Source organism: Ostrea edulis, chromosome 4 (genome assembly GCF_947568905.1).
Source record: "Ostrea edulis chromosome 4, xbOstEdul1.1, whole genome shotgun sequence".
Taxonomy (NCBI): domain Eukaryota; kingdom Metazoa; phylum Mollusca; class Bivalvia; order Ostreida; family Ostreidae; genus Ostrea; species Ostrea edulis.
This window is the reverse complement of record NC_079167.1, coordinates 44,696,982-44,710,569: the sequence shown is the minus strand read 5'-3', so window position 1 is coordinate 44,710,569 and position 13,588 is coordinate 44,696,982. Positions and strand designations below refer to the sequence as shown.

Below are 13,588 nucleotides of genomic sequence, written 5' to 3'. Positions count from 1 at the left end.
GGTCTGAAAACACAGACAGTCAGGTGCGCGTTAATTTAATAAGTCGATATGAACTATAATTTATTTAAAACTGTTATATGTGAACCTATGTATAGAAAAATGTGATTGAAATTCCTGTTCTGTCGAGATCAATACCAGTCGACTTGTTCTTTAGGAAACAGTCCATTGAAAAGAATATTAACCTTTCAGGCTTTCTACCAACTTATGGATTTTCCCGTCTTTTTTCATGTCAAAGATCGCGATAACAGTTTATGCCCCGTCTCTTACTATCGATATTAGACATCAAGACAAAATTAGGAGATCCAAAAGCGGCTCAGAAACCGAGAGTACGACTAAGCCGTCCGTGAAAGAAGCCCGGATTGGGAGATCTTACGTTAAGTGATTTGAACCCAATTTTTTTGTGCTGTGGGATTTAATCGTGCATAAGAAATTAAAAGAGCTCTATGGAATTGTTTCATGTTAGTTTCTCTCCTCTCTGGTGCTGTAGGAATTTGTAAAATTAATAAATGGCAAGAATAACGATAAACTAAAATGTTATGATCTAAATCATTGGTTTCTTTTAATCTCAAGCCCTCAATTAACTGTATGATTGTGTTGAAAGATGAATAAGGGGACGATAGTTTCCCATCCACTATTAAGGGTATTCGTTTTATCTGATCTCTCACTTCGGGGTATTTGAGAGAGACAATAAATGATAATACAGAGAAAACACCGTTACTTAACACAGATTATGTTCCTTCAAAGTTTTACAGGGAGATATGTGCGCAGTAATAAATAAAGTGAAGTGTTGTAGATTACTCGATAATACACACACACAGGGTCAATATTACATTACATAATTCACGGGGTAAAATCTAGCTGCAAGTGCCCTCTCAATAGTCCATACCACTTTTTATCATGGAAACGACACGAAATGACACATCCCTCGTGAATAGACAGGTTTCTTTTATTGTTCCTGAATATTTCAATCATTTGGTAAACCCCTCACCAGTCTGTTGCGTCATTGGTAGTTGAGGTATGTGGTTCGGAGTGCGTGAAATTTCGTGATGAAATGGTGTAATTTTGTGTATCACAACCTCTTCACAGATACCAGAAGGCTGTACAAATACAGTAAGAGTCAGATCACGGAGGGAATTTGTTCTTTCAGTACCATCCAGAAAGAGCTGGGAGGCTTCAAGTACAGTGGTCCAGGGTCTTTATTGCCAGATTGTTTCACGTTTCAAGTTTACAGGGGGAAAGGGTCCTGGATGTTCTCCATGGACTTTTTAAAACGTCCCAACCCTTCTATCCCTAAAGGGACCTATTTCCGGCTCCGAACTCATACGATTTTTACATCTCTTTCAGATCCCACGGCACAACATGAGCAATCCCCTGACAATGGAGGTACTAGAACAACACCAACATGACATTCCCCGCCAGCAGCGGAAGTCATCAACCAAGCCGGACGGCACCGACAGCACGGCCCCCGGCCTGACCGGACCGAACTTCCGGCGGATGTCCCGGATAGAACCGCGGCCTAGTATTCAGTACGGCATGGCGGGCAGACGACCATCCCAAGCCTCGCGCCGGACCAGCGTATCCGGAACCTCACAAGGAACCAAACATCACGCGATTCCTGTCAAGCTCCAAAATACATACCGGATGCACCCCAAAACTAAGGAAAAATTCGACGCCAGCTCTGTAGAGAAAATGATGAAAGGTGTTCTTGAATCCTATCTGGACGGGGAAACGTACGAGCACAAAATGTGTGCTAATTTAGCTCAAAATCTATCGGACGTCATTAAATCGCGTGTGAAAGACTTGGGTTTCCATAGATACAAGTTGGTGTGCAATGTCTTGATTGGTGAGAATGTCCGCCAGGCCGTCATGATGACTAGCAGGTGCTTGTGGAACAGTGAGACGGACAACTTTGCCCAGGCCCAATTTAGCAAAGGAAAATTGTATGCCATAGCAACCGTGTTTGCAACATACTTCGAGTGAGCCCAATCTGCTGGCGTGATTCCCGTGCAATGAAGTGTGCTAACATTAGATTATTTAATGTATTGTTTAGGTTCATGTATCAGGATGTTTTCTTCTCCAATACTGAGTGACAGCGCAATAATAAAATGAATGTTTCATATAATATCTATCATTTGTTTTATTGAAAAACTATCAGAGGAAATTAAATTATAGCAGAAAGTGTAAAAACATGCACCAACACTCAGAATCTTCATGACATTCAACACAGATATTCAAAATACAGAGAAAAAATAACAAATACAATTATAAACACCCACCAAATACTAATATAAAAAAAACCTTGTTCATGAAATGTAAATCCCTGTTAAGGCTAATGGTGAATAGTATCACAATATCGGAGAAGACTAGTGCCGAATTAAAGGTCCTCTCTCCGTGACGGACACGCAATGACAACAAAACAACCGCTCTACAAATCGCACCCTCACTACATCCACCTTGGCACATCATCAAGTCCAGCCAGTAAGTACACTGAGATCACTTTATGAAGTTAAATATAAGGGTACTATTGCATATACTTTTTGTGTAGTGTGAATAGAAAATATAAAAGAAAAAAGAAGCTGAGAGGCTGAGGGCTATCCGTCACAGCTCGTCGGACATACTGGTCACTTTCTCCTCCTCGGGCGGGTTGTTGATTTTCTCCATTACTCGTTTCATGGTGGCCACAACTGTAAATACCCAGTTAAAGATCCAGTCAACAATAACACACTACATCTGTAAATACCCAGTTAAAGATCAAGTTGACAATAACCCACTACATCTGTAAATACACAGTTAAAGATCGAGTTAACAATAACCCACTACATCTGTAAATACCCAGTTAAAGATCAAGTTGACAATAACCCACTACATCTGTAAATACCCAGTTAAAGATCAAGTTAACAATAACCCACTACATCTGTAAATACCCAGTTAAAGATCAAGTTAACAATAACCCACTACATCTGTAAATACCCAGTTAAAGATCAAGTTGATGATAACCCACTACATCTGTAAATACCCAGTTAAAGATCAAGTTAACAATAACCCACTACATCTGTAAATACCCAGTTAAAGATCAAGTTAACAATAACCCACTACATCTGTAAATACCCAGTTAAAGATCAAGTTGACAATAACCCACTACATCTGTAAATACCCAGTTAAAGATCAAGTTAACAATAACCCACTATGTTTGTTGTTGTCAATGTAAACTTTTCACATTTTCATCTTCTTCTCCAGAACCACTGGGTCAATTTCAACCAAACTTGGCCAAAAGCATCCTTGGGTGAAGGGCTTTTAAGTTTGTTCAAATGAAGGGCCATGCCCTTTTCAAAGGGGAGATAATCACATAAATGCAAAATTAGGATGGGTCATTTAAAAATCTTCTCAAGAACCAATGAGCCATAGGAGCTCACAGTTACATGAAAGCTTCCTGACAAAGTGCAGATTCAAATTTGTTCAAATCATGGCCCCCGGGGGTAGGATAGGGCCACAATAGGGGATCAAAGTTTTACATAGAAATATATAGGGCAAATCTTTAAAAAATCTTCTTCTCCACAACCAATGAGCCAGAAGAGCTGACATTTACATGAAAGGTTCCTGACATAGTGCAGATTCAGGTTTGTTCAAATCATGGCCCCCGGTGGTAGGTTGGGGCCATAATAGGGGATCAAAGTTTTACATGGGAATAAATAGAGAAAATCTTTAAAAACCTTCTTCTCAAGAACCATTGGACCAAAGAAGTTGACATTTAAGGGGGTACTCCACATCGTCATAATGGCTGACTTCCTTTTGAAACATGGATGAAAATATAAATATCAGCAATATTTGTCTATTCATTTCAAGTATCATCACCTAACTGAGTAGCTCAGTAGGTTAGCTCGTCAACTGCCGAAATGTAGATCGTGGAGTCTAGTCCAACAGGGGTTTAAATTTTTTTTCCACATTGCTATCTACTAAAACTGTATTTTTTGAGTAAATAAAGTAAATTTGAAAGTTTTCAATTTCAAAATATTGTTGTACATATCCACTTTTCATCCATATCAAATTTCTCTGATGTAGTGTACCTCCTTAAATGAAAGCTTTCTGACATAGTACAAATTCAAGTTTGTAAAAATCATGGCATCCAGGGGTAGGTTGGGGCCACAATAGGGACTAAGGTATTACATGCAATATATATATATGGAAAGTCTGCAGATAAGGGCCAAGGTGACTCAGGTGAGTGATGTGACCCATGGGCCTCTTGTTTAAACAAGAGGCCCAGGGGCCTTATAGGTCACCTGAGTATCATGTAACAACCTTCCAATGTTTGAATTAGGTTTGTGTTTAAATATAAGAATTTTACTTTTGGATGGAAGAAACATTGAATAGCTATGTGGTCAGCCCCTCCTTTGCACCAGAACCCCTGACCCAGGGGCCATAAATTTCAGTTTTGAAAGAAGCATCCTTGATCATCATTATCATACTATTAGTTTGTCTACTTAATACCCAGCAGCAGAGGAGAAGATTTTCAAAGAAATAAAATGTATTTTCACTATATGATCAATAGGGCCCCACCCTAATACCAGAACCCCTGACCCAGGGGCCATGAATTTCACAATTTTGAAAGAGGCATCCTTGCTTATCATAACCATGCTATTGGTTTGTCTACTTAATACCCAAGGACAGAGAAGAAGATTTTCAAAGAAATAATGCATTTTCATTATATGACTTATAGAGTCCCACCCTAGCACCAGAACCCCTGATCTAGGGGCCATGAATTTCACAATTTTTAACAAGAGGTACTGTGAGCAATGCTTACTAAGAATACCTCCAGCTTACCCCAATCTCCCAAAGGGTGTTGGTAATGGGTATAAACTACCTCTTTTCTGAGTGTTGCTACTTCGATGTCCAGTGTGCATGACCTTTGACCTTTTGACCCCAAAATCGATAGGGAACATCTTCATCCTATGGGTAGTCCATATGTATGATATGGTGACTGTAGGTGGAAAGGATAACGCTTTAGAGCCCGGAAACCATATTGCTACTTCAATGTCCAGTGCGCTTGACCTTTGACCTTTTGACCCCAAAATCGATAGGGAACATCTTCATCCCATGGGTAGTCCATATGTTTGATATGGTGACTGTAGGTGGAAAGGATAACGCTCTAGAGCCCGGAAACCATATTGCTACTTCAATGTCCAGTGCGCTTGACCTTTGACCTTTTGACCCCAAAATCGATAGGGAACATCTTCATCCTATGGGTAGTCCATATGTATGATATGGTGACTGTAGGTGGAAAGGATAACACTTTAGAGCCCGGAAACCATATTGCTACTTCGATGTCCAGTGTGCTTGACCTTTGACCTTTTGACCCCAAAATCAATAGGGAACATCTTTATCCCATGGGTAGTCCATATATATGATATGGTGACGGTAGGTGCAAAGTATAATGCTTTAGAGCCCGGAAACCATTGCGTCTACAGACGGACGGACGGACAGACAACCCGATTCCAGTATACCCCCCCACAACTTGTTGCGGGGGGTATAAAGAGGCATCCTTGCTCATCATTACCATGCTATTAGTTTGTCTACTTAATACCCAGAGACAGAGAAGAAGATTTTCAAAGAATTTCTACATTTTCACTATATGACCAATAGAGCCCCACCCTAATACAAGAACCCCTGCCCCAAGGGCCATGAATTTCACAATTTTGGTAGAGGGCTCAACGCTCATTATAAGTATGCCCACAGTTTGGCTTCTTGATGTCCAGGAGTAAAGAAGAAGATTTTTTAAAATTACACTCATTTTGATGGTTTTTGCCCCACCCCTCAGGCCCCAGGGGGGCAGGGACCACGAATTTCACAATTTTTGTTCCCCTCCACCCACAGATGATATATGCCAAAATTGGTTGAAATTGGTTCAGGGGTTTCAGAGAAGAAGCTGAAAATGTTCAAATGTTAACGCACGACGAACAAAAACAGATAATAATTCAGGTGACCTAAAAATGTACCCTGAAATTTTTAAACTTGGAGTCTGCTTAATACAACTCATTGCGTCTCGAAGTGTAAATTACACTGCAAGGATACTTACAGATTGTGTGTTCAAATGGAAATTCTAAAATTTGCAAAATACTATTTTGAAATTGAATACTTTAATATGGCCTTATTTGGTTTTAAAAAATGAAGGTTTATTATAAAGTCATGGGGAAACAATCAAAAGCAGCCTTATGGGACTAAAACTCAAAATTGACACAACGGCAAAGCATTCTATAAGCCCCTGTGTTCTGGTGATTGTAAAGAACAGATTTTTTACTCTAAAATGATGTTAAACATTAAAAATATAACTCATTTAATGTTGACAACCAACATTTGGACCTTCTGAATGCAAAAATAAGGGAAATATTTTAGTATTAACTCTTGTGTTATGTAAACAAAGACTTGAGTTTTTATGATTACGAACAAACCAGTTAAATGTTAATTTTGTAATTTAAATCATCTTATTTTGCATAGTCATAAATTTGACTTTAAATGACACATTTTATCTACAGAAATACTGGAAATGTGATTTATATAATAAACATTGAATGATATCTATTTCTTTTGAAAACTTCGTAAACAATAACACACCTTAATCTTTGTTTACAAAACAAATAATAAACTCTCTATAATGAGCTTTTGCCTTAACGATGGGGTAATTTTGGCATATCACAAATTTTGCGAAACTACCCCAAATCACTGTTTGCGATTCTCCAAGTCAAATTAACTGACAGGTTTCAATTTTGTACAGAACAGACATTACTGTTATGTGTGTTGTCGCTCAACATTACTAAACAGGTGAGTGTACAGAGTGATAACGCCTGACCACCGTTTAAGATAATTAGTACTACACCGGAGGTGGTGAGTTTCTACTCTCTGACTTATTCTTGTCTTGTAAGATTAGGTACACAATCGGTGTAAATATCATGCAAATTTCATTGTTTGCAATTCAAAAATACTCGCAAAAAAAGCGAAAAATGGGATTATCGCGAACAAAAACCCCATTATATGGTATATAACTTCAATTTTTCTTGTAAAACCTTTTACTTTGTAAACTCATTAGACAGTAGATTTTGATCATTAAAAGTGAAAATGAATCGGTCCCTTTAAGATATTAAATGGACAAGACTTGGGTCTACAAATCTACAGGTGCAAAATAATAGGCACCCAATTTTTCAAAGAAGAGCATAAAAACAAAATTACTGATTGATAAACAATGGTGCTAAAAATTATTTATGTTTAATATTTATCCTATCATTAAAATACCAATAAAAATCATATTCAGAAGCTGAGCACTTCAAGGGGGAAAATTTATGGGGACCATAAAGCAATATCTGCAGGAAAATTAATTGACTTGTTTTCTTTAGAAAACCTGGAGAGAGGAAATGACAGCCATGGCAACAAAGAAAACTGAATCTGAGAGTGACCTGGCTTTAATCTGGCGACATAACTGAATTCATAATGTAGTGGTAGTAAAGATGGTTTTGTGTTCAGGTATATAAACATGGCCCGTAAGTTTGTCAAACAAAGCCAGAACTCAAGAGAGCTGTATATATCTCTGTCAAAGGAATGTGGAATACATTACGAAAAAATCAATGCTGAAAATAACCATAGGAAATCGTCTTAAGTCAATAATGCTGTATAACTTTTATTCACAAACGATCTACTTGAGGGTTACTAAAGAAGTATTCATTGCTTGGCAGGTAGAGGATACATAATGGTGGAATGACACAGTATGAGTAAAACTTATAAAGAATCAGAAAGGTTACCAGATCTACAGACCTGTCCCCTGTACTATAAAAACTACTCTCCAACAGAAAAAATAAGATATTGTAAATATTCACACACCTTACGACACCCTGGGAGCGTGCCTAGTCGCACAGAAAATTTTAAGCTGCCATTTCATTGCATAAATATCCATAAATTAACAGTGTCACAGCTTAATGTGGACTTGTGAATTCAATGCACCAATAAATCGGTTCACAGTACTAGGTTTCTTCATTCATAATCGTAGCTCTGCAACAGTTGGCAAGGGAGAATTTTTTTCAACCCCCCCCTTCCCCAATCTTGCCTCAAGTGTAATCATTTGCCATCAATCGATGAAGAAACAAATACTGAAGAATGAGATCTAGTTATTGTTTTAATGTTTTTGCTACAAATGTTATAATGAGCTTGTTTCAGGAATTTTGATTTTGCAAAGAGACGATTAAAACAAAGACAAACTTAGCAGCTGTTGGGGATCAGACAATAATTTAGAATGCAGTTACATGTGCAACAGCAAGTATCAAATGACAAAGACTAGCAATGTTTCACTTCCATCTAAATGCCAGCGTGTAGATGTAAATTTTGCTACATCTTCAGTTTCAGAAAGATATCTACTGAGATCTAATATGATACTTACTGAAATGTGAAGAGATACTTACTTGAGATACAGTGAAATACTTTGAGATACAGTGAAATACTTTGAGATATAGTGCAATACTTTGAGATATAGTGAGATATGCTGAGATAAATACTGAGATATAGTGAGATACTTTCTGAGATATGGTGAGAAACCTTAAGATATAGTGAGATATGGTTAGAAACTTTGAGATATGGTGAGATATATACCGATATATAGTGAGATAATTACTGATATCTAATAACATACTTGAGATATAGCAAGATATTTACTTGAGATATAGCGAGATATTTACTTGAGATATAGTGAGATACTTACTGAGATCTGGTGAAAAGTAGTAATATTTATATTCATCATGGCCTCCAACATTGTAAAAATCTTTCCTTACATTTCCCTCTGGATCTGAAATCATCAATTGTAAAACAATAACAAGTTGCTGCGAATGCCTCGTTATAACTCGAATGCCTCGTTATAACTGGAGTATAGCTTCCAACCAGAAGCCTCGTTATAACTCAAGGGTAGCTCCACCTAGAAGTCAGTGTCATTTACTGTTCTACAGCAACACAACAATTATCGTTCTCTAGAACAATTAGTGGAAAGTTTGATTTTTTAAATTCACATTATATTGTTTATATATTACTGGAGATTGTTACAGTAGTGTTAGCTAAGAACAATATCCTCGGTATATAGCCCCTGTCTGGTAAGTATATATATAGAGTGTTACCTAAGAACAATATCCTCGGTATATAGCCCCCATCTGGTAAGTATTGCTCTCCCTTTGGTTCCTCATCATCCTAGCGTACAAACAAAATACTCAGAATTCAAAATATCTAAAACATACTAGCACACAAATAAAATACCCAGAATTCAAAATATTTAAAAAAAAAAAACTAGCATACAAACAAAATACCCAGAATTCAAAATATAAAAAAAAAAATATTACTCAGAATTCAAAATATATAAAAAATACTAGCATACAAACAAAATTCTCAGAATTCAAAATATCTAAAAAAAAAAAAAAAAAAAAAAAAACACACCAAAAAACAATAATGATAATTATAAAAAAAAAACACACAAAAAACTACGAAGAAAATAACCAGAATTCCAAATTTCTTTAAAAAAACCTCCAAAACTCACATCATTAAAAATTTTAGTTAGCAAGCGAGATTTGAAATATTCTCTCTAGCAATATACATTGAATATAAACTTAATACGCAAAAATTTCCCTCAGAGACAATGTTAGAAACAAAGAACAGAATTTAAAAGTGTGTTAAGGGAGGCAACTTAGGTACTGACCTCTGTATGAACCATAATGAAGTTTTTACTCAGCTCCTCAATCTCTTTAGAATCTGCAAACTGTGGCTTCAGGGCTGATAAAATCACATGACATACATATGTGACCAAATATCATATGTGTCATTTCAGAAACTCAGAAATTTTATATTCTATAACATGAGCAAAATTTTAACATAAAAGATGGTATAACAATATTGAGTTACCTTTACACGCCCCACACCAGGTTTTGTGAATGACCAACATGAGGGGTTTGTTCCTAAAAATTCCATAACACTGATATGAATTGCCAAAAATTTACATTGCACTTGTAACACTAAAATATATATCTATTAAAAAAATCCACTTTGTTTTATTAAAATCTAAAAATACTTACTGGTCTTTAGCGGCTTTTAGTCCATCGTCAAAGGTCATCCAGGCAACACCGTCTCCCCATCCTACAAATCAGACAAATATAGGATTATAATCATGATCTCATCCTACAAATCAGTGAAATATAGGATTACAGTCACTATCTCATCCTACAAATCAGACAAATATAGAATTACAGTCACTATCTCATCCTACAAATCAGTGAAATATAGAATTACAGTCACTATCTCATCCTACAAATCAGTGAAATATAGAATTACAGTCACTATCTCATCCTACAAATCAGTGAACTATAGGGTTACAGTCACTTATCTCATCCTACAAATCAGTGAAATATAGGATTACAGTCACTATCTCATCCTACAAATCAGTGAAATATAGAATTACAGTCACTATCTCATCCTACAAATCAGTCAACTATAGGGTTACAGTCACTTATCTCATCCTACAAATCAGTCAACTATAGGATTACAGTCACTTATTTCATCCTACAAATCAGTTAACTATAGGATTATAGTCAACAATTTCATCCTACAAATCAGTCCAAAATAGGATGGTCAATTCAAAGAAATTATAATCATCAATTCAGAGATGACCATCTGATGGACTTTAATAAACAGTAGATTTGCATTGTGCTGTCGCGATAAGCGAATCGAATGACTTGCTATTTTTGTTACCTTTATGTTACGTCATGATGCAGACGCGTCGACAGTCTCCGTCTGATTTTTTTATCTAAATCTCAGGTAATTACAGTGCAAGTAATTTTGTATGTATGCAGAAACTTTCTAATGAATATGTAGAATATTCTGTTCAATGCATAAGTTAGGAGATAAATGCTTTGTTGTTTTGTTAACTGCACAATCAGTAAGCCACATGTAGATGTATGGTGCATCGTTCGTTGTCTTCTCTAAGCGTCTGTGTTTCATGAATGTATATTTAGTGAATAGTTAATATTATTGAATATCATTATACTTGATAATTGTTTAAGCGAAATAACTATAGACATTTGATAGGAATCAGATATTTTATTGCATAATTTTCTTACTCTAAGATGCTGTTCAAATTTCAAAACTACGGAACGCAATTCGTGACATCAAAATGATTTCTGTATTCAAATGCTGTACTTATGATTGTTACAATTTGTATTTCAGTCTTTTACCATATATTGGCACGGAATAAATCTGGACCTTGTTTTGGTTAACTTTCTGTCAGTTTATTACAAGCCCAGGGTGTACAATAATTCGTGACAGAACATGAGTCTTTACCCTTTTACTGTATAAACACACATTTGCTTGTATTGTACACAGTATTTCTGCATTTACAGCAGGTGTTCCTCAGTGAACGTAATCTGCAATTCCCTAAATTTGTTTTATTTAATATTCATAAAGCGGGTTCAATACTGTTCAGGACAAAACGCTACAATGCTTTACTGTTATTTTTTAAGTAATACAGGTCATACAGTTTTTCTACATGATACTGTTACAGTAATCTAAAACCAAGAGGTTATATGCCTATATCAATTAAGCTAGCCTATGTTCAAAATTTGATATTTCAATCAAATGACTTCATTATCAATTTACAAGCAGCATTGAGATGATTGGTTCATGATTTTTAAAGGTCAATTTCACAACTCACAATATAGGCAAGATCAAAAGATCAATGTCAGATAAAAATCAAAATTAAAATAGTTAGGGAGATCTCGTATCTTTCTGTCATCCGACATCGATTACACCTTTAAATTAGTGGGGAAAAAAGACTGTTAAAAACCACATAATAATATAGTTGCAATGTCACAAACAATTAACAGGGTTTTTTAAATTATCTGTAGGGGGCTGAAATAAGGCCCTATTCCCATTGTCTTCTTAATGCAATGGTTTAAATTTCTCCCTACTTCGTTTATCCATGGAACATTTTTCTCAATTTCATGCGAATGTCACTATTTCTCCTAATTGGAAAGGCCCAGGCCCTTGAAATCAAGACCTTAAAAAAATCTATATTACATTAGTGATGTTTCCCTATAAAATTACAATTACATGAATCTTTATATGACATTAGCAATGTTGCTCCAATCCTATAGAAATGCAAATTTGCAAACATGGTTTTGTTTTTAAAAGGACTGATTCACGATTTCCCTCCAAATTTTGTTTTTCACTTAAAATGATTAAAATCTACAGTCTAATATGTTTAGAAGGTTTCACACAAAAATTGAGGTCATTCATCATGACAGAAGCTCGTTATAGAGAGTTTATTATTTGTTTTGAAAACAAAGATTGAGGTGTACAAAGTTTTCAAAATAAATCGATATTGATACAAGTTTATTATATAAATCACATCTCAAGTATACTTTAGGTAAAATGTTTCATTTAAAAGTTAAAATTTGTGATTGTACAAATTGGAGATGCTTTAAATTACAAAATTAACGTTTCACTGGTTTGTTTGTTGACATCAAAAGACTCGAGTCTCTGGTTACATAATACAGAATCAAAGCTAAATATTGCTCTTATCCTTGCATTCAGATGGTCCAAATTTTGGTTGTTAACATTAAACATTTTATATTTTTAATTTTTAACATCAAAAATGAAAAATGTGAACCAGTCCCTTTAATATTTAGTTATATTAGCTACAGTGTAAACTGATATTGATCGCTGTATTCCTATATTAACTTGAGGAAGATTAGCAGAAGTTAAACAGCCTGGAACAAAAATATTACGTAGTAAGTTTAACTTTATGAGTCCATGAAGATAAAACATCTTGCACAAATGTTAAAGTTTACTACATTTCTTTGTTAAAAAGTATTGATCATGTAACATTGGAAATAACAGATGCCGACAGAGTTAATAGTCTTATTCAATTAATTTCCGCTCTCTCATCTTATTTAACATACCACCAGCCGATATAACTTTACATAAATGACTTTTTCACAACTTTTATTGTTCACCAAACAATCATACATGAAGAATACATCCTGTGTCCACCAGTTGTCCAGAGTAGCTCTCACAGAAATATTAACCCCCCCCCAACCCCCCAACCCCCCCCCCCCCCCCCCCCCCCATCAGAGAAGAGATGTTATCTTGGTAACAGCACTAGCGCATTGGAGCGAGTTGACAAAAAATTAGGGTGAGTTGAAATAGACTTAGGGCGAGTTGACAAAAATTTAGGGCGAGTTGACAAAGACTTAGGGCGAGTTGACAAAGACTTAGGGCAAGTTGACAAAAATTTAGGGCGAGTTGACAAAGAGTTAGGGCGAGTTGGCACTGGGGACTAGGACAATCCACACAAGATGGACATATCATCCCGCTATCTACCCGTAAATATACACTAATAAGTATAAATATACACCAATAAATGCACTTACCTCTCGCTAAATCATTTCCTAGAACACACAGAAACAACAATGGCACAAATGTACACGTAAACACAAGCTGCGGTGTCATTCTTCTCGCGTGTCGGGGTGAAAATGAAAATAGCCGATGTATATCGATCCCGATCTAATTTATCAATCCTATC

General features: G+C 35.9%; 3 protein-coding genes across 3 annotated transcripts in view; 2 read left to right on the top strand and 1 right to left on the bottom strand.

Moving 5' to 3' along the window:
• Positions 1–2,122, top strand: part of LOC125671019 (uncharacterized) — a 37,441-nt gene extending 35,319 nt beyond the window's left edge. The window contains exon 8 of the mRNA XM_056162752.1: positions 1,345–2,122. Within this exon, the coding sequence (XP_056018727.1) occupies position 1,345 (1 nt within the window). The 3' untranslated portion in view covers positions 1,346–2,122. The remainder of the gene's footprint in view (positions 1–1,344) is intronic.
• On the top strand, positions 1,360–1,980 carry LOC125671036 (dynein light chain Tctex-type 5-like). The gene has a single exon (XM_048906531.2). The coding sequence runs from the start codon at positions 1,360–1,362 to the stop codon at positions 1,978–1,980; it is 621 nt and encodes a 206-aa protein (XP_048762488.2).
• On the bottom strand, positions 2,120–13,565 carry LOC125671040 (thioredoxin domain-containing protein 12-like). The gene is made up of 7 exons (XM_048906534.2): positions 13,437–13,565; positions 10,086–10,146; positions 9,916–9,968; positions 9,713–9,786; positions 9,141–9,210; positions 8,735–8,818; positions 2,120–2,684 (listed from the first exon to the last, which is right to left on the bottom strand). Exons 1-7 carry the CDS (start codon positions 13,513–13,515, stop codon positions 2,599–2,601), a joined length of 507 nt encoding a protein of 168 aa, XP_048762491.1. The 5' UTR covers positions 13,516–13,565; the 3' UTR covers positions 2,120–2,598.
• Positions 13,566–13,588: the final 23 nt, after the last annotated feature.